This window comes from Balearica regulorum, chromosome Z, assembly GCF_011004875.1.
Source record: "Balearica regulorum gibbericeps isolate bBalReg1 chromosome Z, bBalReg1.pri, whole genome shotgun sequence".
NCBI lineage: Eukaryota > Metazoa > Chordata > Aves > Gruiformes > Gruidae > Balearica > Balearica regulorum.
The window spans coordinates 40,832,449-40,859,838 of record NC_046220.1 but is presented as its reverse complement, the minus strand read 5'-3'; the positions used below and the strand labels follow the sequence as shown (position 1 = coordinate 40,859,838).

At 36.7% G+C, this 27,390-nt stretch overlaps 1 protein-coding gene across 4 annotated transcripts in view; it reads left to right on the top strand.

Annotated features, from left to right (window-relative positions):
- The window catches only part of ERCC6L2 (ERCC excision repair 6 like 2), a 62,399-nt gene that overhangs the window by 24,962 nt on the left and 10,047 nt on the right, over positions 1-27,390 (top strand). For 2 of the 4 annotated variants that reach the window (XM_075739395.1, XM_075739394.1), the window contains exons 10-17: positions 706-777; positions 1,949-2,094; positions 9,395-9,490; positions 10,870-10,969; positions 14,253-14,405; positions 15,487-15,567; positions 17,226-18,423; positions 19,138-19,292. In XM_075739395.1, coding sequence (XP_075595510.1) covers positions 706-777; positions 1,949-2,094; positions 9,395-9,490; positions 10,870-10,969; positions 14,253-14,405; positions 15,487-15,567; positions 17,226-18,423; positions 19,138-19,292 — 2,001 coding nt within the window. Of the gene's footprint in view, positions 1-705; positions 778-1,948; positions 2,095-9,394; positions 9,491-10,869; positions 10,970-14,252; positions 14,412-15,486; positions 15,568-17,225; positions 18,424-19,137; positions 19,293-27,390 lie in introns of those variants that run through there. The other 2 variants (XR_012832937.1, XM_075739396.1) reach the window with 2 other exon arrangements.

Sequence of the window (27,390 nt, the reverse complement as noted above, 5' to 3'; positions counted from 1 at the left end):
AGTACAGAAAATTCCTCTTTCCCCTTTGTGTATTGCTTCTGCGCAGTACTCTGGAGCAGCCATTGCCAGATGTGGACATGCTTCTTTTGAAAATAACAGTGTCACTATTATACACAAGGCTCTGGATTATTTGCTTCCCCACCAGAAGAACATTGTGTGTGGGCGGATTATTGGCATTTCAGGGTCTGTGCAGAGTCTGGGAAGCTGGATCCTACTGTAAACAGAGCAACAGACGAGAGTGGGAGCGGGGAGGGGCATACATCTCACTGATTATTTTAAGAAGACAAGTTCCAAGAAGTTCTGAGCTCAGATGTAGTACAGAAAACTTAAACAGACCTTCCAGTTTTTTAGGGGAATTGGGTGCATTTGCTAAATGCAGAAATTCACAAGCTGAGCTAGCGCATGAGTTAAGTAACATTTAGTTGTAGTGTATGTAGTGACACAAATAGCTGCTGAATTTACCTATTAGTAATATGATTGCCTTTTTATAGCAGGTTTTCCATGTAGATCACAAAAAAATTCATGTCTGGCATTTTCATTACCTTTGGCATATTTATTATGCTAGCATTGTTTTTAGTTATGCCACTGTTTTGCTTTGCAAACAATTTATTACAGTGTAGCATGTGTAAAGGCTGAAAACACAATTGTGTGTGAGATGACCCGTAGATAACATCTCTTCATTTGTGTTCTGTGTTTCATTTACAGGTCCTTCAGCAGCTTTTAAATCACTTCAGAAAAAACAAGGATAAAGTTCTTCTTTTCTCCTTTTCTACAAAGGTGAGCTTCATATGATTTTTATCAATTAACTACAGCACTAGATTCTGAAGTTTAAGGCACTGAGGTGACAGCTGTCAACCACATTTACTTTCTCTGTTCTATGGGAATTAATGATAAGGACAGTGTGCCATACTCCAGAAGCATGTTGAAACCTTATGTGAATTCATGCTAAAAATAGTGATGGCAAAACAAATGTAACACTCTGCCTTCCTTAGAGCTTTTTAAAATTGTTGTATTACTTTAGTTGTAGAAGTTACTGAGTTCGATTGTTGTGTCTTGAGTTAGAGCAGTATCAAAGCAAAATGTGACTGAAGTATCATACAACCTTTGTGTTAGCACTAAATGTACTTAAATTTCCCCTGTTTTACTGGCTTTTGACCATCACCAGTGATGAAACTTCAACCTTGAGCCTTATTACACCAGTTGGTTTGAACTGAAAACAGTGTTAATTGGAGCAAGAGGTGTATGCGCACTTCACTTTTAAGGGACTTGCTCCTTGATTTTCTTGTTAGAGAATAATGTGTTTCCTTAAATGATGCAAATTGTAATATGGTTTTCTTTACTTAACTATTCATAGTGATAACATTAAAAATATTGAAAAATAATAGTCTGAATGACAGTTCAGAGTCTTAAATACTTTAATTTTGTGGCTTTAAGTCAGACTGCAAGTTTAATATTTAGATGTAGTACTAAAATGCTGATGTGTCTCAGGCTGTGCTTCATGGTGTTCAAGGCCAGACTGACTGCTGGTTGCTGCAGTCTCTTTTGCTCTGTCCCATTGAACTCTGCTTACCAGCCTGTTTCTTTGTGCTGGCTCTGGTGCTCATTTACCATACTTCAAGTCACTGTAACTTGCTAAGATGGTAGGAAACTGTTGAAGTTGCCTGCCTGCTTGTTGTGTTAAACTGACTCAGCATCACTTAGAGGTGGGAGAGGCAGCCAGGGTTGGAGGATTGACTGAGACCACAGCAGACCACCATTAATCACCTTGAGTGCTGTAGAATCACAGCTAAAGAGTGATGAGGATGTGAATATCAAAATGGGGAAGATTTACTCTTATTTTCAGTGCTTGGTCTATTGAAAATGTGTTTGAGATATGGCCTCTGTGATTATGTTTAATTAAAAAAATAATAGTAAGCACTCAACTTTTTAAATTTATTTTTCCACCCAGTTGCTAGATGTGCTGGAACAATACTGTATGGCATCTGGGCTAGATTACCGAAGACTTGATGGAAATACAAAGTCAGAAGATAGGATCAGAATTGTAAGAGAGTTCAACACCATTCAAGAAATTAACATATGTCTGGTATCTACAATGTAAGAAAATTTAACTTGTCTGTTTCACTCTGCCTTTCTAGTGTTCAGTAAGTGGATGACTCCACATTTTACTTGATGACCTTGTGAAGGATTACTTCTTCGAGAAACTGAGTTCTCTTGTCTGTTGGTAAATATAGACTCAGTGCTGGGGACTAAAGCTTCTTAAAATATCTGAAGACTTCCTCCCTTGCCCTCTCCTTTATAAGGATTGCTGAGATCTGAAACAAGTGGGTTTTCTGAATCCTAGTTTTCAATCTCCACTTGCTGTAGGAGTGACTTAGTGCAGACACTACAGCTACCTAGCAACAACTACCAACATCAGTGCGTTATCAACATTATTCTCATACTGAATCAAAACACTACACTGTAAGGGCTACTGGAAAGGATATTAACTTTATCTTAGCCAAAACTAGGACAGTGAGGAAACATGAAATGCTATACTGAACTGAAAAACTACCTCTTAGTGTTACTGTAATTCATTAACCACATTAATTAGCATACATCTATTTTAAATACTTCAAACAATCCTTGATTATCTTTCTAAAAGGTATTTGCCTTTCAGATCTGCTTATCAATTTATTTTGAAATAGAGCGTTATGTTCAACTAAAATTAATGAAAACATGATGACCATTCTTTTATCTTTGTTTTTTCTTTTTTCTTTTTTTTTTTTTTTTAAATCTGGTTACTTCCATGTTGGATGAAGTTTGTTACCAGGAAAGGGCAGAAAGCGAACAAAGAGAAACTTTATTCTTCCTGCCCATAGGAAAACTCAGTGAAACTCGAAAAATGCAAATGTGGTGTTCTTGCCTGTATGGTCACCTTGGTTCTTCTTTACTGAAAGTGTGCATGTTGGATTTAGATAGGAAGATCGATAGTCTAAAAGACTGTTACAAGTGCATGTAAGAACTGTCTTCAGATACTCTCTGGTGCACGTGGGCAGGGTTGTGAAAAGATTTGTTTTGTTGGTCATGCACATTTGCTTGTAATCTCTGTCAACTTGGAACCTGGCCATCAGCTTCCCTAAGACCTTCATGTGTCCCTGAAGACAGTAAGGAATTACTGCATCTGTAGCATTAGGAAAGACTCTCTAGTTTGTGCTTCTATCAGTCTAGTTCAGTTGCATAATTACAAGCTTTTCAGTTCTATTTTACATAGAAATAAAATGAATGTCAGGTAAACAGAGGTGGACTTTCCCCGTTCTGCTGTGAGAGCTTATGAATACAGAGATTGATGAGTCTTCCATGCCTGCTGGTGGTACTTGACACGAGAGTCTTGATTCTGTTGTTCTTGGTGTTTCTCATATTACTGAGTAAACGGAAGGTAGAAACAATGATGGAATTGCAGTCAACTGATGTTTACTAAGAAAAACAGAAGGTGCAGTTCTTCAAGAGGTTAATCACAGATAACAAAAATGTATCTTTTTCAGTCAATCATAAAATGGTTTGAGTTGGAAGGGACCTTAAAGATCATTTAGTTCCAACCCCCCTGCTGCGGGCAGGGACACCCTCCACTAGACTACGTTGCCCAAAGCCTCATCCAACCTGGTCTTAAACACTTCCAGTGATGGGGCATCCACAGCTTCTCTGGGCAACCTGTTCCAGTACCTCACCACTGTAGGTGTTAGAAAGAAATTCTTTACTGTTAATCTAAATGGACCCTCCTTCAGCTTAAACCCATTACCCCTTGTCCTGTCACTACACTCCCTGATAAACAGTCCCTCACCAGCTTTCCTGTAGGCCTCTTCAGGTACTGGAAGGACGCAATTACGTCTCCCTGGAGCCCTCTCTTCTCCAGGCTGAACAACCCCAACTCTCTCAGCCTGTCCTCATAGGAGAGGTGCTCCAGCCTTCTGATCAGCTTCGTGGCCCTCCTCTGGACTCACTCCAACAGCTCAATGTCTCTCTGGGGCCCCCAGAGCTGGACACAGTACTCCAGGTGGGAGACTCTATTGAGCAGAGTAGAGGGGCAGGATCACCTCCCTCGACCTGCTGGTCACACTTCTTTTGGTGCAGCCCAGGACATGGTTGGCTTTCTGGGCTGCAAGTGCACACTGCCAGCTCACGTTGAGCTTTTCATCAACCCACACCCCCAAGTCCTTCTCCTCAGGGCTGCTTTCAATCCAGTCCTTGCTCAGCCTACAGTCGTGCTTGGGATTGCGCCAATCCACGTGCAGGACCTTGCACTTGGCCTTACTGAACTTCATGCAGTTTGCACAGGCCCACTTCTCCAGCCTGTCAATGTCCCTCTGGATGGCATCCCTTCCCTCCAGTGTGTCGACCACACCACACAGCTTGGTGTCGTCGGCAAACTTGCTGAGGGTGCACTCGATCCCACTGTCCATGTCGCCAACAAAGATGTTGAATAGTGCTGGTCCCAGTACCAACCCCTGAGGAATGCCACTTGTCACCGTTCTCCACTTGGACATTGAGCCGCTGACCACAACTCTTTGAGTGCGACCATCCAGCCAGTTCCTCACCTACTGAATGGTCCATCCATCGAATCCATGTCTCTCCAATTTAGAGACAAGGATGTCATGTGGGACAGTGTCAAATGCCTTGCACAAGTCCAGGTAGATGACATCAGTTGCTCTTCCCTTATCCACTAATGTTGTAACCCCATCATAGAAGGCCACCAGATTTGTCAGGCACGATTTGCCCTTGGTGAAGCCGTGTTGGCTGTCACCAATCACCATGTACCTGAGCACAGTCTCCAGGAGGGTCTGCTCCATGATCTTGCCAGGCACAGAGGTGAGACTGACCAGCCTGTGGTGCCCTGGGTCTTCCTATTTTCTCTTCTTAAAAGTGGGGGTTATGTTCCCCCTCTTCCAGTTGGTGGGAACTTTGCCGGACTGCCATGACTTCTCAGATATGATGGAGAGTGGCTTAGAACTTCATCTGTCAGTTCCCTCAGGACCCACGGATGCATCTCATCAGGTCCCATGGACTTGTGCACCTTCAGGTTCCTTAGATATTCTCAAACCTGATCTTCTCCTACAGTGGGTGGTTCTGCATTCTCCCAGTCCCTGCTTTCTGTGACCTGGGCAGCGTGGCTCAAGCACTTGCCAGTGAAGACTGAGGCAAAGAAGTCATTGAGTACCTCAGCCTTGTCCATATCCTGGGTAACCAGGTCACCCGTTTCATTCTGGAGGGGACCCACATTTTCCCTCGTCCTCCTTTTCTCACTAACATACCTATAGAAGCTTTTCTTTTGTCCTTGACATCCCTGGCCAGACTAATTTCTCTAAGGGTTTTGGATTTCCTAACCTGCTCCCTGGCTGTTCGGACAGTTTCTCTGTATTTCTCCCAGGCTACCTGCCCTTGCTTCCACCCTCTGTAGGCTTCCTTTTTGTGTTTGAGTTTGTGCAGGAGCTCCTTGTTCATCCATGTAGGCCCCTGGGCATTTTTGCTTGACTTCCTCTTTGTTGGGATGCATCGCTCCTGAGCATGGAGGAGGTGACCCTTGAATATTAGCCAGCTGTCTTGGGCCCCTCTTCCTTCCAGGGCATTGTCCCATTGTATTCTACCAAGCAGATCCCTGAAGAGGCCAAAGTCTGCTCTCCTGAAGTCCAGGGTAGTGAGCTTGCTGCGCGCCCTCCTTGCTGCCCTGAGGATCCTGAATTCCACCATTTCATGGTCACTGCAGCCAAGGCTGCCCCTGAGCTTGACATCACCTACCAGGCCCTCCGTTTTACTTGACTGATACACAGTAATGGAAGCAGCTTCAATTTTGTAATCCTTTGGAAATCAGAAAGTGATTTGTCACAGCTCTACTCTACAAGAGATTCATCCTTCCTCTTGCTCAGATTTCAGACATTAAGTCTTCACAGTATATTCTTTATTTCTCAACACATAGTAAGTTGACAGAATTGGGTCATACTCTTCTGTCTGTACTTTCTTGCAAAGTTTTTGGCCGACTATTCTGTGTAGTGAACTTGTACGTGTCCTGAAAGTACCATTGCTTGAAGAGACAAACGTTGATTTTTCGCTGAAAATACTTGCACGGTCTTTTGGCTGCAAAAATGCATTCTGTAAAGGATGAATTCCCTGCATAGTGATCACGAGTCTGCCATTGTATTTCACATTATATTCCACTGGCACAGTTAACATACAACTTTAAACAGGAAGCTCCAATCTATAAACTAGTGACTTACAATGCAGACAGTGCTGATGACTTCACTGTTAAATTTGCAGTGTCCCTGTTTCATATTTCATTTTTTTTATACTGGCAAAATTCCATTTCTGCCTGGAATTGCCGACGTATAGTCTGTAGATATGTGGAAATCTGAATTTTAGCTCGTTGGTGAGCTTTTTGAGAAATAGAGCCTTAAGCAATAAAGTAAAAAAAAAAAAAAGCTATATGGAAAAAATATTTTATGGGTATTGAGAGAAAATATGACTGATTTCTTCAGAGCTTGTAAATTTCATCAGAATGGTAGATATAGATTATGAATTTCAGCCTTGAGCTTTATAGAAAAATAGGTCTATATCTGTTGGAGCTTCTACGGCTCATGAAGTAAAGTCTGTTTCAGAATATTTCAGTCCTGTGCTGGTGTTGCTGGGAAAATGTATGATTATTTGGAAGAAAAGGGTTTTTTTGGTCATGCTTAGAAACATTGAAATAATTGTTAGAATAACTATAATTTGACAGAAGGATGTTACTATGCATTGTATTACAATGCAACTCCATTGATGCTGCTTAGCCTGAAAAAGGGGAACTGCATGTGTGCAACGCTGAAATCTGTGCAATCCTGTTCCATTGCAGTGTTCTGGAAGAAATAAGAGTAGCAAGTGATCCCACCTTTAAAGCTAAATCACTGTTCTCTGGGTTTTCCATGCTAGTCTTTCTCTAGGTGGATCCTAGAGAATTCTGATACCTTCAGAATAATTACAAATGCAAATCTATTTCCGCTTCTCAGTTTTTCTTTATTAGGTGAAGAGAAGTGCTTAGATGATGAAGAGATGATGGTTACAGAAACTTGTAGGCAACTTTTATTGTGAAGGGTTATACAGTATGCATTTCCATTCTACCTGCAGTATTCTCAATTACTGGACTACTGCCCATTACTTTGTGCTCTTTCAGGGCTGCATTTAACTTGAATTCTTAACAGCTATGTTGTAACTCATTTTTAATGTACATGTAATCACATTCAAAGAACTCTCAGCCACAAGATCTCACTGAAACAGAGAACTCGCAACTATAAAAACTTACGTCATTAAATGGAATTACATAGTCACAGCTTTCATGGAAAATTTCCTCAAGTGATATTGTTTTGTAAGCTCTAAACATTGTGGTATTAAGTTGTCATTGATAGGATATAAACCCACGCCATTTTTTAACACAGTGTGCCTTTTTAAATAAGGTGATCTTTTGAACGCTGTTTGTAACAGAACTGTTATGAGACATTTCATACAAGACTCTTAATTTGAGGTGTATTATAGTAATTTGTATGGACCATCTTGCAGTAATGACTTTAGCATCCAGTTAAAATGATATTTAAAATGGAAGATATTCTCTACTATGCACAAACTAACTACTACCTTCATTCTGTCCATGAAGGATATAGGAGCCATTCTTTTTCTCTTTTGGAGTATCTGAATTTTTGTGGCATACCTAAAAATATTGAAAGGTAAAATCTTTCTAAAGCCTAGTATCCTGTTTAGTTAATTTTCATAGTCAGTCTGTTTTACTGACATTAAGGCTTTGCACTGAGGTTTAATTCATATTCCAAATACTGCCATTTTTTTATGAGAAAGCATTTGGAAAAACATGTTGACTTATGTTTCAGCCTGACTGCAGGGTTGGTTTGGTAAGATGAGAAGCTGAATTCTGTCCTCACTAAAAAGAAATACACCAAAATTCCAAAATACAGTAAAGTATTCTGAAAAACACAAAGATTTTTATTCAGCATTTCAAACTTTGAGAGCGCTCATCCTCCGGAAACCTCCGTTAATTTTGGCAGGTTCCCACATCCTCTCCCTTTCCAGATTTAACTAACACAACACCACACTACACCTGGAAGGAAGAGGCCACAGCAGTATTTACATTAACAAGGATTCCATGAAGACCAAAAGGTAGTGGGGCTCCATAAGCTTTTGGTTTCTGTCTCCATTTATTCACATGCCTGGAAACTTTACCTTTCCTCCTGCTTTAAACAACCAGAATATAAAGTAATCTATTAAAACTAGGTGTTTGGTAAATTAAATGGGATTGACTTTTTCAATTTTGTGGTACGTCATTCAGGAAAAGACACACTTGAAACTAGTGCTGTCTATGTCAATGTAAAGAATTCTTTTAGTAGTTAAATGAATAATAGTATTTGGCATGTGCTTGTATAGGAACTTGTCTCTTTTTGTAGGAATGTTGGTTGAGCCAGTTGAAAAGAATTTTCAGTATTTGTTTGTTTTGCAGCTGGATGAGAAATGGTATTTTTCCTCACTTTTATTCCTATTGAATCACCCAGCTGTACACATGCAAAACTCGAAGAAACTGAGCGGTTTTGTTAGATTCAGTAAGGGCATTAGTTAGCTACCTCAGGTTAAGCATATGCTCAAATTCTTTGCTGGCTTGCAGGCTTTACCTGAAAGCACAGTAGAGCTGTTGAATGTTTAAGATGATGCAACTGGTATCCCTGTGACTCCTTACCCCCCACAGTAGACAATTTTCTTACAGTGACTTTTTTCCTTGTAATGACAGGTATGAATGTTGTTGATATGCAGCTCTGTGGCCAACTATATTTTTAGCAGTTGACTTACATACTGTACCACTATACTTGTGACAGTTGTTAATTCTTACCGATATGACTTACCCTATACTGTGACCATTTTAGTGGAAGCTGCATAGCATTATTGTCAAAACCATGTTCTGGGATTAGAGGAAGTAAAATTTAATGCAGACTTTTTATTTAAGCTACAGTTTTCCTGCTTCTATGATGTTAACTGGCAGGGAAGTGGTTATGAATTTCCGTATAGTCATTGGAGGAGTTGGCCTGTGTAGGACTCAGGGAGTCAGGACTTTTGTTATAGTAAAGTGATAATTGGTTATGACTCAGCTAGTAGTACCGTTTGTAATCTTCTTGCTACTTAGGTGAGACAACTGCATTTTATAGCAGTGGTTATTTAAGTACTTGGTGCTTATTGTCAAAACAGTAACACAAAGCTGTACCCCACTATTTTCAGTATCCCCATTGTGCTCTTTTTTTATGTTGAAGAAGGGTATGCTAAATGGACCTAATACACAAGAAAATCAACAATTTTCTTTTCTAACTGTTAAAGTTCTGGTTTTTCATTTTTATGTTTTTAGGGCTGGTGGACTGGGTCTTAATTTTGTTGGTGCCAATGTTGTTATACTGTTTGATCCCACATGGAACCCAGCAAATGATCTTCAAGCTATTGACAGGTACACTCAAAATACAGATCCATGTTGTACTCTTTTGCTTTGCAATTGTCCAACTACACTTGTGTAAAGGAGGATTTTTTTTACATAGTCTGACTTGTCCACAAGATAGTAAATGTCCAGCTAAATTAATTTTTAGCTTTGATGTTCTTGTTTTTAACCTTGAATTTTACTTCTTTCTTGACATCTATTTTTGTGGTACTATGATGGTGGGCTCATTAAAAAAAAAAAAAGCCATATTTAGTGTAACTTTTCGTGATCTCTAGAACAAGTATGTATGTGTCTGTATAGCTGGATGGCATTTTTCCTATGTTTTTCAGGACAGAGTGAGTTGTAATTGACTCTAGTTCAAGTGATGTTTTGAATTCCAGAATCCTTAAAGAAAAACATCTCTGTTCTTTTCTGCTTCACCATTGTGGAGATTAATGGTTCTCAGCACTCATTTCCATCTCTGATACTATGCCACTGGAGGATTTCCAGGAATCTGGATTTTTCTTTCAAGGCTTTTTGATCATAGGATGTTTCCCTAGGAATTCAGGACAGACTTTTGAATAGCTAAAGTAAAGAATATGGGAAGCCTTCAAAATTCAGTAGATTTATTTTTGCTCATGAAAATATATGGACTTGTTTCTGTTGTCTTACGTAATTCCATTTTACGGGTCTTTCTGACTTCTCAGAGGTGTTTATGTGTGCCTGTTCTGGAGGAATATGTGTATCAGAAATGTGTGTTGTTGAAAGGGGCTGTATAGAAACGTGGTCTTACAAAGATTCTTTAAATTGGTTCAGCCTCTTGAATTTTCAGGATGTAATTTATTAGAAGTCTCAGGATTTGCCATTTAGAAAGAACATTGCCTGTTCATTAGCTGTTTTTATTATGTTGTAATTTGCAAAGTGCTTTATAAAGTTAAAGAACAGACTGCCCCAAGGAATCCTTGATCTAGCGCCTATATAATGCAAATAGGAGACGATTTTGTGCAAGACCAGATGGAGACAGAGAAAAAAAAAACAGAACTGAGAAAACATAGTGGAAGATGTGTTTTCAAGAAAGATGGGAGACAGGCTTGTGAAACAAATCAAGGAGAAAGCTTTTTCAACTGGATAGACCTGGGAAGAAACTTGGAAAATTAAGGGTAAAGGAGAAGGGAAAGAAATACTGAGGAAAATTTGGACAAGTGAGGAAAAAAACCCCAACAAACCCAGAAAAAACCCAGATTTAAAAAAAAAAAACCCAACCATCAAAAAGCACTCAGCTTCTCAATGATTTAGAGTACTTCTGTTTTATTGGAATGCTTTATTTATTTATTTTACTATCCCTAAGAGCGCTCTTTTATTTTTTTTACTGATTAAAAGGTATTTTTTTTAATATGCCACTGTCCTTGCAGAGCTTATAGGATTGGCCAATACAAAGATGTTAAAGTGTTTAGATTGATATCCTTGGGAACTGTGGAGGAGATGATGTACTTGCGACAAGTTTATAAACAGGTAAAGTTCACAGACTATTTAAATTAGGAGCTGGTTTTTTGCTGTTTCAATGACTGAAAGCTAAGCTAGCCTATAGCAAAATTGAAGTTTACTTTGGTTTTATGATATATGCTGTTACTTTAACTTGCTAAGGAAAGATATATCAGTAGTTGTCAAAGAACAAAACAGAATTATATTTGTATTCAAGTTTTTCTGTAACTTTTGACAGTTTAATTAACGAATATACCTTAATCAGGTTATACAGAATACTGTTTTATTTAAAAACCTGTAAAAAATATCTGAGAGAGATGTAGTTAGTATCTGCAGCAGTATGATTCAGGCAGCTTTTCCTTTTGAAAGACTGGAGAAAGAGAGCAAAAATCTTGCTGGTGCTGTAGAAGAAAAGCAAGATGATGTTGTTACTCTCCTGTCTTTGAAAATTTGCATATAAAAGGAGGGGGAAACAGCTTGTAGTTGCTGCTGTTATGAAGATAAGAAGTGATGTTGTCTGCCAGAACACTCAACCTGAAACAACTGCTCTTTCTAAATTTTGCTACTTGCATTGATAGGCTTGAAAACCAAAGAATGTGAAAAACTGTGTGTGGTTTGAGGAACACATAATCTAGCAACTGCTTCCTGATGAGATCAGAATTAAAACAAAAAAATAAGCAAACTCAAATATCAACAACAAAGAGCAGGCTTCAGAGTAATAACAAAATTGACGACATTTGAACATGTTTTTCTCAACAAAAGTTGTAAGTTAAAAAGATGATTGGGTTTCAATTAAGATACTGATGTTATAGGCTTATAAACTTGGAGAAGAAAATTAGTGAGATACAGCTGTCGTGAAGAATGCATTGCCTAGAAAAGGCAAACTAGGTCACCTCACTGGGCAAATGATACCATGTATTAAAGAAAGCGTTATGAAATTTGATGAATTAACCTAATAATTTCAATTTTTGGCCATAAATAGGAAAAATTTGATACTGAGTCCTCAGTGACAAGCACCCTCTTGTAGCTGGGTTATTTACAATGAGGAGCTGGAGACTGAAAGAGTGGGAAATGCAGTAATAGACAGAGTGTCATTATCCTCATACAGATTTAAGTAAGTGACAAATAAGAATAAGATTCTAAGATCAAGCATTTGGACATGATATCTGATTTCACAGAGCAGATAATCAGAAACCCCACGGCTGGAAGATCAAATCTTGAGCTTCTCTCAATGTGTATGGCCAGCTTTAAAATGTTACTTTCAAAAGGGTTACAGTGACTTTATCGCACTTAAATTCAATGTTTTACAGAACCCCAAAAAATTTAAGAGTTCTGTTTAATTTTGACAAAATGATCTAAGTAAAAAAAAGAGGAAACTTGTTAAGAAGAAATTAAAAGTAGTAGGTGATGGGCTGACGTGCTCACAGGTAACTGGGCATTTCCAAAGACTCTGTATCAGAAGCTCAGAATGAATAAGACATTGTATTAATAGGTGAAATCATACTAATCAGGTGAGTTAAATATAAAAAACAGTAAGTCAAAAAACTACTGTTGAGGGACAGTGGTCTAAAAACATAAAAGCTAACAATTTTGGTTTTTAACACATCAGGAGCAGGAATTGTATTGCTCTATGGGCATTACTTTAGCAAGGTTTAAACCATTGTTCATTGCAAAGAACCCACTTGATATGTTCTTTATATCCATATTCATGGAAAAGCTTAGAGAGCATCCTGTTCCAAAGTTTCTCATGAAGTACCTTTGAGGATTCATTTCAACAGCAAGTATCAGTAGAAGAGGTCTCTGAAAGACTTAACAAAATGATCAATAGAGGATTATGACCAACTATATTCACTGAAATCATGAGGGAGCAAGTCATGCTTCACAGAGGTCTTTGGAGTTGGTGATCTTGTAGACAATGATCTGCATGATACTGTCTGTTTGGATTTCCAAAAGACATGTATAAAACTACTTGAAAGGCTCTTGTTTGGTTGTGAGGTTTTTGGGATTTTTTTCAAGTTGACTTGGTTTTCAAGCCGAATAAGAAGCAATAAACAGAGTAATTGCAAGTCTGGGGTTTTTTTTTTTTTAGTTGACGCTTGGATTGCATTCCCTGCTATTGACACTTGAGCACAGTTAGGAAATTAGCAGTTAAGTTGTAAAGAAAATGCCTTTATCTGCTGTTGAAAATTCATAAGCAATGAGTATATGTGGACATGTTGCTTTTGGTGAACTATACAAATGTGCTCTGAGCTAAATGTCACCAGTCCTTTTCATGAAACTAATTTACGTGAAAATACTTTATGATGTTTGTAGTGTATTCTTACTAAGGAATCTATTTGATTTTAAAATTGTGATTTATATTTTTTTTAGTGGTGTTTGGTTGTCTGACCTCATAATATGAGATTGAATAATGTGATATAAATAAAATTGAAATGTAAGATAATAGAAACCTGAATAAGTTGTATATGTATCCTAAAATATACTTTTGTAAATACTATGCATGATTCAAGAAAGTAAACTGTGCTTAGCTAAAGTTAATTTAGAATTTGACGGTATAGTTACTGGCCTACATAATTCAAGAGATGTCCTGTCTAGGAAAATGCCTATTCAGTGCTAGAACTAGAAGTGAGTAGAACTTAAGAACTACCAACTGCTTAGAGTCAGTTACAAAAAATATTACAGGTCTGGTATCCATAAACCCATGGTTTTGACATTCTTCCAGTTAAAGTCAAATATACCAATTATCTAAGTATTGAAAATTTGCAGTCATTGGAATGAAGCTAACCTGCCTGACTTAAAAAATGTTTTAATTCTGCCTGACAAACTATTTACTTGTCTTTCCTTTTCACCTGGAAGATTTTTAAGTCACTTCTGTTCAATCTACTTAGCAAGAGTAGATTGCTAAAATATTCAGAGATCAGTAGGAGTAATCTTGTGGCTTTTATTTACTCCTTACCAAGTAAGCTTACAATGCAAAGGGCTATGAAAAAACAGTAAGAATTTAGTATTGAGTAAAGATAAGCCGTCAAGATACAGAGGAGTCTCAGTAGAGCGTATAGTGGGTGTCTGATATTAGGCAACAATGAAGTAAAAGATTCAAATTTTTTTTTTTAATTCAGTAAAACCAAGCAGGTTCATGTCCTACCACAATCTATTATACCAACATCTGTCAGGTAAATTAAAACAAAAATATACTCCCTTAAGAATTTCTGCCTGGTCCAACTAGAGCTATGTATATAATGTGGATGCCAGGAAATTCTGACATGTTGTTGGAGCAAACACTTCTGAAATGTCTTGTGTTGTTCTGTTTTAGCAACTTCACTGTGCAGTGGTTGGAAGTGAAAATGCCAAGCGGTATTTTGAGGCAGTGCAAGGATCAAAGGAACATCAAGGAGAGCTTTTTGGGATCCATAACCTTTTCAAACTTAGGACTCATGGGTCCTGTCTTACGAAAGACATCCTGGAGGTGTGAAGTCCTACGCTTTTTCTTCTGGATATGTTTTACATTTTTCCTTTCCTTATGAGAAGCTTTCATTCAAAATTATAACAAAATACTTTATAAAACTCAAACAGTACCTGTCTATGCAGTGCCTTAAATGACATAGGCATGCTAATTTCTTGCTCTGATCCTAGACCAGATTTCCTTAAACAAAAAACTGGAAAAAGTTTGGATTATAACTTCCAAAAGTTTGCAAATATATTTCTTTTCCTGATAAAAATGCCGTAACTTAATTTTGTGATACTTTCACATATTGTCAGCTTTGTGCAGATACCTTTTTTTATCAATAGCTCAGCTAGTAACCTTTTAAGCCAGATCATTAAAATATTTATGATCATAGTAACCTTTTGTAGTACATTTTGAGATGTCAAAAACTGCTTAATAAAATATTTTATCATGCTAGGTTTAAAACCATTACAAGGTGGAAGAAAATAACTGAGGCTTCATATATTAAGATAAATTTCTTAGCTACTCTAAAAGGACTGTTGGCACAATTCCATAGCATGTAATGCACACTGGTTTTAAGAATATGCAGTATTATACCTTTTTCTGTTCAGCATGTTTGCTGCAGCTAATGTGCATCTTGGAATTTATTGCTGCTTTATTCTAGGTTTCTTTCCATCCTTCTTGTTATTTTGCCTATACTAGGAAGAGGCTGGGGAATGTGATATAGCACTATAGAGAGTAATGTGGTATAAAACCACCATATATTAAGCTCAAAAGTTCTCTAAATTAAATCTAAATTAAAACATGGCATATAATATGAACATTCCAGCAGATATCTGCTTTGGAAAAGAGTTAAAAATTATTAAAACAGTGTATATGTAAGATCTTCCCAATTTATGCAGTGTGTTACTTTTCCTGTAGGTTATGGGTTAGATCAAAGAGCACTAAGTGTCAAAATGTAAGTCTTAGCCTGGACTTCACTGATTGTACTTCTGATGCTTCTATCTCTGTAGAAAAAAAGAAACTTTTTTTTTTTTCTGGGCTTGCCTTTGTTACCTTGAACAGATAGAGTTTTTCTTCTATGTATTCTTGATTGTTTTAGAGGGAAGGACGAGTAGAAGCAGGAGTTATGACAGCAACTACATGGCTAAAGGAAGAGACTTCTTCATGCAGCTCAGAAAAGGTGAGATGTCTTTGTGGACTATGGACCAGAGCATAACCGTCTCTTTAGTTCCTGATACTACAGTGGTACATGTGGACAGTATGTTGTTAGGCTGGTAATACTTTTACCCTGGTCTGCTCTTGCCATCTTTTATTGTCTGATTGTTTTACATAATGTAAAGCCTTAGATAATGTCACATTGTCTGTATTAAAATGGAATATTCTGAACATCTGGTAATAGGATATTCTATGACCTTTACAACACTTGGATATCCTCAGTCTGAATGAAAGTATTACTAACATGCTGTTACTACAGAGCAGTATTGTTTACTGAAGCATTGCTCTGTAGTGTCTTAAGAGTGGCAGCCATGTGATATAATAGCCTCAGATCAAAAAGTCAATTGAGAATCTAACACCTACTGTTCTTTAGAGGATTTTGGTTTGGAAATTGTGGAAAGGAGTACAGTTGGTCTGGAGGATTGAAAGCTTGCTTCAGGCTTTGTGGACCTCTATAGAAGACATGGGCTATTCAGCTGATGTAGTCAGTGATTCCCACCAAATCAGTGGTCTGTTCAATGTCGGCTTTTTTCCTAAATAATGTATCGAATCACTTCCTTCTGGAACCAGACTTCTTTTTTTTCCTGTAAAGGCTGGGTTTCATGGGAGCATTTTTATGAATGTATTTAACTGAGCACTGCATTCAGATGATTTGAGAAACAAACAGTAGGTCTGCAAATATGGCCTCTAAACGTGGAAATGTCATTAGATTAGATCACTGAACAGTACTGAAAATTAGCCACTGCCTCATGCTTTTTGGAGATTTCTGTGGGTAAATGTCAGTATAAATTTAAAAATCAGTATGCCATCACACTGGTGATAACCTCACATTGCTGTATGGTCATGATCTCACAATGGATTTGGGGACAGTAACTTTTTTACTTTGTATGAAATGCTTTTTGATAAGCAGGTTGATACCAGGATTAATATATTAATTTTAAAACTTCTATTTTTGTACAAAAGTTTAGTATTTACCCTTCTGACTTTTCATTTAATATTGTCATAATTTTTATCTCAGTAATACAGTGTTTTGGAGTTGTATTTTGGACTTCTGTAGCTTCAAATATTTTAAGGTTGCCTGGAGGTAATTTTTGTTTGATTACAGTAGGCCTCAACTAATTTTAAGAGCAGAATGTTATGCACTCCTAGCTCTTTTAAACTGTATTATCCCCCAAATACAAAGAGGTTGACTGCTGCTGGGAGGTTATATTTTTATGAATGTCACTACGCACTATTAAGGTTTGAATCAGGAAGTCACTTTTCAAACTACCTTTGAAAGATGAAAAGTTGCAAGAAGGTCAGTATAAACTGGAAAAATATGGGTGGGGATTGTGAACACATAATTTGTTTTAACAGTGTGATGCATATATAGTCTCAAATAACCAAAAGTGTATATTTTCTTTGTTCTGCTAAAAATTTTGTTCTACCAAAGACTTTCATGTAATTTCTCTTCATTATTTGTTTTGTATTTGCTTGCTATTTGCATATCGTAATACTATTTTGTATAATTTTTTTGATTGAGTACCATAATGAAAATCCACTTTTTTTACACTGTTTTGGAATTAGGTTTATTCCATATATTACTTATGTTTTAAATACCTTTGCTGTAAATTACTCTTTTAGTATGAGCAACCAGACTGTAAGGAAGATAGACAGCCCAGAAGTATTCAAGCACAATTAAAGAGAGAAGAAACGGATTTTTGTGATGACTTTAGTGATGATGATGTTCTAGAAACTTCTGTGAAAAAATGTGACAGAAGGAAGCCTTGCGATCTAAATAATTTAACAGCAACAAAGAGACAGCTTTCCTTAATGCAGTGTGGATTCTCTAAGTTGTTGCAGAGAAAAATTGAAACTACCGAAGAAGAGTCTAATAATTATAACTCTCATCATTCAAATTCTGATTATCAAACTATAAGAAGAAATGTAAATAGCAAGCATAGTGATTTTCAGAAATGTCAAAGCCATGTACCTGCTTTGGAGCATGGGAAAGCTGTTCAGTCACCAGATGGAACTGATAAACGAGATACATATAGTACAAACTGGCTTGTTTTGTCAGACTCTGAGGAGGAAGAGAACAGAGAAAATGAGGATCAGCACCTTTCAAAGCAAAGTGATGTAGTCATTGAAACTGAATGGAGTTCTGAAGAGAATGATGATGTCATCTTTCCTACCCAAGTTCCATCATACCAGCAACCAATGCTTACTAAAAAAGTTGAAGTTTACAGGTCAGCATCTGAAAATTGTGAAGAGTTAGCAAAAGAAAAAGATGGGTTGGTATTTAAGGGAGACAGTAGGCAACTTAAATTCCATAGTACTGAGTCAAATTTCAGCAAAGTCATGTCTTTTAAAGACATCAAGAACAGCACAAGAGATTTGAAAGGGGCAAGTGACATAAGTGATGAGTCTGATGATATTGAAATTTCCCACAATTCTGAATCAAGAAAGTTAAGGACTTCCAGCTTTTCAAAATGGAAAGAAAGACACACCCATAAAAATGGATTAGGTAGCTTCTCCAAACCTCTGCTACAATCAGAGAAGCCCAACAGAAAAGAAAAGGAAAATAACTCTCAGAATATAGATGAATTTTCATCCTCTGAAGATAGTTTGCCAGTTGAGAAAATTCGTGCCAGAAAGCAAAGCTGTAAGTATAAAAGACAGAGAGGCAGAGTTCAGTTTGGGTCTAAAGTGGTTCATCCTATTCAAGAAACCTCTGTTGCACAAACGAAGTCCAGCAATTCTGCTGTGCGTAGGACCTCTGCAAGTAAAACTGCATTTGAACATCAAAAGCAAAAAGTGGAATCAATGGACAGATACTTAGGTAACTACTCATTTCATTTCTTTAATCTTATTTCAACTAAAGTAGTAACATGTTTAATTTATCATTGTTGGCAGGTTTTAAGTTCTTTGTGCTATAGATGGTTTTTGCTGCGAGACACTAAAATGCTCTGCTAAATTATTTAGTAATGTCCTTCTGTATCTCTCTTTTTACCTATTAGCCTTACTTTTGTGTTTTGAGGTGATGGATTCCTTTGTGATATTTTGTTAAGCACTTACTGTTGAAGGATGCTAAGATTGAAGATTTGTTAGGAATTCACAAATCTAAATATTTGATCTGTAAAATCTTGATGGGGCTGTTATGGTGGGTTTTTTCCATGTATGTAAGTGTTTGTTTATATGATTTGGGAGTTTGAAATACCATGTAGAAGATTTGATTCTGTTAGAGACTTAACTTTAAAAATTAATATTGCAGCCATTAAATCACAGATGCTTTGAAACTTCTCCGTTGTCCATCTGAAAAAAGCACTCTGAAATAGAAGCAGTATTAAACTGTCTGGATAAATCTGAATAAGTGTAATGATTGTTGTTCATTTCAGAGAGCTGAGAAACATGGTGCTGAGTGAAATCATAACAAATTTTACAACTTCCATGTAAAACTTTTTTTTTTAAATTACAAAATCCTTTCTCAGTGTAACTGTGTACCTTCAGGGTTTTGGAACAAATCTTTGATTGTATCTTTTTCCTAATACATTAGATGGTGTTCAAGAAGTGGCATATATTCATTCAAATCAGAATGTGGTTGGATCCAGCAGGGCTGAGAATCGCTTGAGCCGGTGGGCAGTGCGAGACGTATTTGAGTTGAAGCAGTTTTCCCAGCTCCCTGCTAATGTAGCAGTCTGTAGTGCCAAGGTAAAGAGAAATGTTTGGGAAATGTTGTTTTTACTGTTTTTATCCTCATTTTTCATCTTAAAGCTCTAGTGAACTTGTTTTTCTGTTAATGGCCGCCATGAATGATCAAAGCCACTGAGGGTGGGAGGAGGAGGAGGCTCAAATGGAGGTCTAATAAATTACTTTTGTGTTTTGGTTTTTGGTTTTGTGTTGGCTTTTTTTTTTAATTGTCCAGCTCTGAAAGAGTTGGGAATTAAGCAGCAGAGCACCCTCTGTAGGACTTTTCTGAGAGAAATGATAAGATTAAAGATTGGGTGTTTGAAATCAAATTCTATGCCATGTTTTTCTGATTTGAGGCTTGAAAAAGCTTCAGATAGTCCTGGATCCAGTCCTGAATCCAGTTGCCACAGTACATGCCGAAATCTCTGTGGTGTAGAAAGTCAAACATTAATCAGTTTGCAGAAGTTTTTTTTGGGGTGGACACATGCAGTTGCTATAAGGGGTAAAGTATTGGTCGTTATTGTCTGTGCTTAATGTCTGAAATGCAAAACTAGAGTTTACTGGGAGTGCTCATTTGCAGCAACAGATATATGTTACACTTTTTGTTTGTCATGCATCTTGTTTAATTTGGAATACATACAAATCTGGAATAAATTCAGGTACAGCTTCCAGGGTTTTGTTCTTATTACATAGTGGTTTTAATCTACTCTGATTATCTGGACACTTTGTTTGCTTTGTAATAAACATTTGCTGTTTCCTAGACTGATTCTTAAAGATAAACCACAAGCCTAGAATAAGTAATTGGTGAACGTGCAGTTTAGTCTTTACAAATATATCAGCAATCACTATAGAAATTGTAGCAGAAACCTATGTCCTTCTGGGGTGTTGAACGACTAAAAGTTTCTTCCAGTGTTGTTGATGTACTGTATTTAATCAAGCCATTAGCGGGGATGCCAAAGAATTTTTGCACTGGGAAGGTTAAACCAAGCCAACAAGTAAAAGTGAGGCCTTTTCAATTCTACCACATTTGCATTAGAATGTCTCTTATTAACAGAAAAATTGGTCAAAAATACTCAGAAATAGTGTAGAAAGGTCCTTATTTGATGGCAATGGCTGACAACATTAATAAAACTAAATATAAATGAAAGAATACTTTGAAGAGAGTACTTTGAATAAATGTCTGTTGATCCACCTATGTTCAAAACTAGTCTGTACGAGTCATTTGTATTGTTCATGTAATTTACATGTCACTATTTAGAGTTTGTGTGACTGCAACTATTACAAATTAACCTCTCTTGATTAACTTGTCAATCAGTTTTTCTAAGGTACCTATTTTTTACTCAGAAGCAATGGTAGTATCAATTCTCTTAGAGGTTTAAGTAGAAAGAAAAGCATCAATAATTATGGAGAAGGTTGCCTCTTCCTTTGCTTCCTGTTTTTTCTTTGATGTAGAGGCACTGATCTAGAAATAATCCCTAGATGGCTACCTATTCTTAAATGTGGAGCGTTGAATTTTTTGTGCTCAGCGTAAAAGAGCTGCCAGAGATTCAAAGATAACTTTTGAAATATGATCTACTTAGAATGTTACTGCTATTTTCCTTTCTTCATTATTTTATTTTTATTTTAAAAGGTGTTCTGTGAAAAACATGATCATTATTGCTCTTCTGGCCATCAGTCTTCGCTGGTCATTTTTCACTTATTTGCCATCAGTTCAAGCGAAGACATCCAGTGTCAGAGCAACTGACTGTGTATAATTGTGTTATAAAGAGAATGCTGATTTCAAATGCAGTTTAATAAAAAAGTTTTTCAGCATATTAAAGCATTATGTACAATGTTAAAAATACAACTGAACAATTAAAATTTTAGTTACCAGGTTATGGAAATTTAAGTATTAAATACTGAAATATTAATTGTAACCTGATAGTTACTGACAGAAAAAATTTTTGTCAACTGAAATTTCTCACTGATGTTGCTTCCTAGCATCATTGTTAGAACTTTCTCAGAAATTATGTAGCTGTTTCTATTTGCTTTGGGTATCAATCATCACATTCTTAATTAGAAGCTTTTTTACAGTGTATTGAAGCTTTATTTGATCTCATCATGAAGGCTTCTGAATAATGCTCTGATAATATTTATGTCCCTTTTTAAGCACATTTAATCTATTTGTCTTATTTCTAAGTAGGAGTGATCAAAAAAGGATCTCTTCATTTCATAGATAGGTTTCTCTGGGACAAAAGTAAAATATTATTTGTGCTGTTTAGTCTACCTATGCCAACTCTCCCTTCCTGCTTTGCAATTTTGCTCTGCAATCTGTCTATAATCAATTTTGACTTTAAATACATCTTTCAAGAAATTACTAATATCTCTGGGGAAGGGATGCAAGAACACTTAAAGTATTCCATTGAAGTGGATGAGTTTTAAGTTGGGAAATACAGCTTTTCCTACAAATCTTGGTTGATGTCTGAGTGAAACTTTTGCTTCCTGCTTAACACTTAGAAGCATGGAGACTAATGTAGTCACTTGAGTTACAGAAACTGCGTAAAAGTCTGGAGCAGACTGCAAAACCTGTGAGGACTCTTCCTTCAGAGTGAGGGAGGTTGCATGGGAAGAAGATCCTTGAGAGACAACGTAGAAGGGATAGGAGGCAGGGAGATTTTTTTGCTCAAGAGAGAACTTTGAATGTATGTATAACATCTTATTTAAGAACCTAAGTAACTAATGAATAAGTAAACTTGGATTTCAGTTGATTATAAAAAGTGTAAGATTTGAACTTTGCGATAAGAAAAGGTGTTTATCTTGGAGACAGTCTCTTTCTTTAATTTGACTTCAGAAGGTGTTAATCTGAACTGTTGGCATTAATGTAACTCACAGTAAAATCTCTTAACCTTTTAAACTGTACGTTTCAATCAAGCTAATTTGTTTTTATCCAGTAATAAATAGTCACTCTGTCCTTAATGTTACCTGTGCCAGTATTCATACACCCCAGCTACCTTTTCTCTGAAGTAATAGAACATATTATTTTAACCTGCTATTGTTCTGTGCCATTAAAGGCTTAAGGGAATAAAATCTTTGTTGTTTTTATGAGAAATAGGTCTTGCTACTATTTCTTCTGTTCCTGCTTGCTTTGTGCTCCATGTTCCGTAACAGTCCAGGTACATGACTTCAAGACTGCTGCAGAGCCTTTGACTCTTCTTTCTCCTGAGGTGGTAGGGAGCGCAGTCATACTCTCTTTTTTGTTTGTTTTAAAAGGAATTGTGTAAATTGACTAGTTCAGCTAGAATGTTCATGTTTATAATACTGAATGCTTGTTTAGTGTGTATTCCCCTAAACTCTATGTAATTATTGAAAATACAGTTAGGTAACAGCAATCAGAATATGAAGTCTGCTGTCAAGAAACAAAAACAGAATATAATGAGAGCTCTCTTGCAACTGACCAGCTATGAAAGGTGAGATAAAATCTAAAAGTAGTGAAAGTAACAGTATAAAGTATGCATTAATTATACAAACAAGAGAATAAACTGTATTTTGGTTGAATATCATTAGTCAAAACAAGTCCTGTCCAGCACCTGAATTAAAGAAAGATAACTATCTGAAGATAGTTTGTATATAACAATAGTAGAAGCAAACAAATGTGAAAGGTTTTATCACATGATTCTGAAGAAACTGAAATAAATTGTGGGTTTGGGAATATATTTCCTTTATGACAGAGGTCCATGGGATTGCGTGGCAGTAGAAGATGATTCAGTAGCGGTAGGTGAGTTGGAGTAGCATTTTTCAATGGAGAGAGATGCTGTTGTCTTGTTATAGAGGGAGCTTTAAAAAATAATCATCTACAGCAGTGGTATCTGCTTATACTTTATTTTGCAAGTGTAATCAGGGAGATACTTAAAAGACAATTATTTTTTTTTGTGATAGACATGGTATTTATATACTAGTATTCTACACTTAAGGGACATCTAGAATTACAGTAAAAATATTATAACTTATTACCAACAGGCCCTGAATTGTACATATTATCCTGTGTCTGAAGATTGTCCATATTCTGACCATTGACACTTGCAGTGTCAGATCAATGTAGATTTTGAGGAGGAAGGACAGAAGAACAGCATGATAATTATCCCTCAAACAGTTGATGTTTCTGGTAGTGTTGCTTATGTGGAAGGCACTGAAGTGTCAATAATTAGAGTTGTTAAAGACCCTCAGTAACTGAAACAAAGCCAGGGATTTTTATTGCATGCAGAGGTGTGGCAGACAGCTGTTCCCAAAGAAATTTCAGGAATACACATTATGCATCTCAATTTCCACTGCAGTTCTGAAAAAATATTTTACACTCCAGAACCTAAGTGTCTCAGAAAGCAGTTAAGTATCTCTCTTTACTCTGGCTATTTGCAATCTTTGATAGCAAGTTGTAAGTGTGAAGGCAGAAATTATGGTCAGTTCTGATACCATGATGTAGGGAGAATCACACCAGGCTTTAGTATTCTAAACATCTGAGATTAGAAAATGCATGTCGTTTAGTGTGGCAGATATCCACTCTATTAAAAATTACTGAGAGCTGGTCTTTGTTGCTTCCTTATGCGTATGACTACAAAATACACTTGATCTGCTATTTCGTAGAAGATTATTAGTAACAAGGGTTTTCTGGCCTTCTATTTACAAGTCTGAGTGGAGATAATTCTATTAAAAATTAATCTATTGGAATAAGTAATTTGGGTTTCCTGCATTATTTTGTATACTGTTTTTAGGCTGATTTAATGACATTGAGTCATCTTTGTTCTGCATTTTAGTTTAAATTCAAGTCTTCTGTTTGTGCATGTGTGCAAATAGACTTGGTTAAAAATTTATTGTTTTTTCATGAAACAAGGTGGAAGATTGGTATTTCTATTACCCCATTACTGTTACGAAGATAGTTCATTTCGGTTTTTATCTGTCTTGTGTAACTACAGAAAGAAGGGAAGGGGAAATGAACTTTTAAACTGGACGTGGTGGACTTACGAAGCCAGGCTATACTTTTCAGAGCAGACCTACAGGTATTTCAGCCTTTCAGGGAAGAAAAAGTCTTGAGTCATTCATGCGGTATTTTCCTCAAAATTATGCTGGCATTATTAATTTTGAGGGAAAAAAAGAAAGCGTTAGCATTTTCTCTAAGACCGTAGTCATCTACTAAGTATTTTTTAGAGGTTTGGGGGGGCAGGGGGGGTGCCTTTTTTTTCTGGTGAGTTCCAGGTTTCAAAGCAACCTGGTTGATTTTGGAGTGCAGACCTTGTTACTTTAGTTTTTGGGTAGTTTGCACTGTTGTTTGTGCAGCTTTTTCATAGTTACCATAAGAAACAGAAGCCTCCCAGGGAAGATTAAATATCTTCTTTTAACATTTCTAATCTATTCTGAAGTAAATGACTGCATTCCTTAATTAATTTCCTAATTAATTTCTGTGTTAATTGGCAAAAACAGCCTATGTGAAATGATTTACATAAGTACAGAGGTCTGGAATAGGCTTTCTCTAGTTCCTATAAAGCTGAATTTGTGTAGTATTTCTTCAATAGGCATCTTGGTGGGGGGGGTTAGAGCATGGGGAAGACTTTGGAGAAGGCTTGGAGGCTTCACAAAAAAGACAAAAAATGGGAACAGTACATACTAAATTTGAAAAAGTGATGATGTCCCACATTAGAGCTAATTTGTGGGTTTTTATATGTGGAAAAGTATTAGTCACAAGTACTGTACCTGTTGAATATGTGGAGTCTCATTTTTTTCAGTCAACTGCATGTTTTCAACTTAAGTTTACTTAAAGTTTTACTGAAAAGAAATGTACAAAGACAGCCATTCAATTGAGGATTAATCACTATGGCAACAGAAATGTGGTGACTGAAAAGGGGGAGGATGTATTCTACCCTCAGCTTCCTGCCAGCTGTCATATTCAGCCTCTGCGGCATGAATTCAGGCCAAAATATAGACTGTGACCAGCTCTAAGAAACTATATCTGTATTTTTATAAATTGGTACAAGAATTGCACTATAAAAGAAGACTTAATCCTCTGAATTGGATGACAGACATTTGGCACTCTTGCCAGTGTTTGACAGAGAAATAACGGGATGCTTTGTAGTAAAACCTGGATTAATGGTAAACCCCTCTTTATGTTATTGCAATGTGGTGTAAATGAGAGAACTAAGCATGCTGTCAGCCCAGGGAAAAACATGCCCTTTGTATCTCCAATGCATATTAAAGTGCTGTTGAGAACACTGTAAATACAAAAGTTGTGTTATTAAGAACTCCTCTTTATCGTATTTGTATTACATTGACATTTTGTAGATTATTTAAACAAAGTCTATCAGTTATAGTAACTCTGATTGCAGTGTATTTGCGCAGCTTTCAGATTCAACAAGTTTAGATAGTTGTTTACAAAGAGTAGACTTCTGGGAGATAATGTTCCATTATCCTTGCTTTTCTAGGATGGGGAGTGCCATTCAGCTTTAAAATAATTGTTCCTAAATGATTGGCCTGTCCTGTAATGCTGCTTTATTAAGTTTACAGTTTCAGCTTACAATGGAATCAACCATTTCAATATGGCTTCCAGTTTTGTTTTGTTTTTAAATATGGTGAGTTCATATGTGGCATTCTGTGAAGCATGTAGTTGCATATTCATTATGGTGTATGTGCATGGCTTTTGGCTTTGCTGCTGTTTGGAGAGGTGAGACAGTGAAAGAAGATAGGTGCAAGTTCACAGGCTTCTGCTTGAATAAGCAATTACCTTAATCAGCCTGTCTCAGCATTCAAAACTATCTAGTCTCATTTTCAACAGTAATAACTATACTGATTTATAGTCAGATTTTTCATGCAAGAAAATGATATGGCTTTATAGCTCTTTTTGTTAGAGTCAACAAATTAAGTAAAACTGCTGCCAGTGAGAAATTCTTGCTCTGTTACCTGATTGAGAAGAAACAGACTCAGAAGTAAATGTGAAAGTAAAAACTAAAATGTGAACCCCCCCCCCAGTCTGGTCTCAATTGACTTAGTAGTCAATTCTCCACTATTGAGCAAAAGATGAGAGTTTATGGGATGTCCTTGGTCTTGCTTTGTACAAGTGGAAAAGCTGAATATGACAACCAAGGGAAAATAACTACATGTTACTCTGATAAAATTTCTTTACTTTTGTCAGCAGATGTAGCTAAATGCTGGTTTCTTGGTGTTGGCAGAATATTTTTGAGGAGTAATTTGTACCCAGAATAACATTTTTTGTAGCTTGAAGAATATTTCAGCTATTGGTTTCCTGTGATACAAAATATTAGATATCTTTGTATTCATAGCAAACATCCTGAGTAGTTTTGTTTCGTTCAGAAAGTATAAATGTGATTGTCCTAGAGCATTCTAAAATTTTAATTAATGAATTTTAGCTTCGTTTTCTAAGGCAATTGAAGTACTTACCATTGGCTAAATAATTACCTCTAATTCTTCTTCCACGGTCTTGTTTTGTTAGAACAATAGATAAATTCAGTCTGAGTGAGACTGTTTTTCAATTCATAAAGTTAAACTCAGAGGGAAAAATAATGTCCACATTAAAAGTCATTCTAAAATATAAGGTTCAGGCTTATTTAAAACTGTGGGTTAGCTGAAATAATTTAGAATTGTAATTTGGGTAGATAAATTCACTGTAATGCAGTAAGTATCACCTGATCAAAATAATAACAATCATCCAAAGCCCACTGCAACTAACAACATATCTGGAAAGTCACGTGTTTTCTCAGGTTTTGAGGGGAGTGGGAAAACAGAAAGTAGAATATGGCATAAGAGTTTGTTATTTGCTTGCAAGCTGTGTTTTAAGAGGACAGTCATACTGAATTCACTGTTTCATGCTTTTGTATGATTTAGGTGACTGCAAGGCAGCTAGAGATTTGAGAAGGCCTTTTTTGTTTGTTTTAGAAATGAAAACAAACAATGAAACTGCGCAATGGAAAGTATCCTGGATATCTGGCAGCAGTGGTTTTATGCATACCTGAAGAGAAAAGCCTGTTAACTCTGTTTCAGCTGTGAGTGGGGAAGCTAGAGAGGGTTGTTGCTGACTGGAAGTCAGTATTTGGTTGGATACTTAACATAGTGATACTTTGAGTAGTCGGGCAGCGAAAGA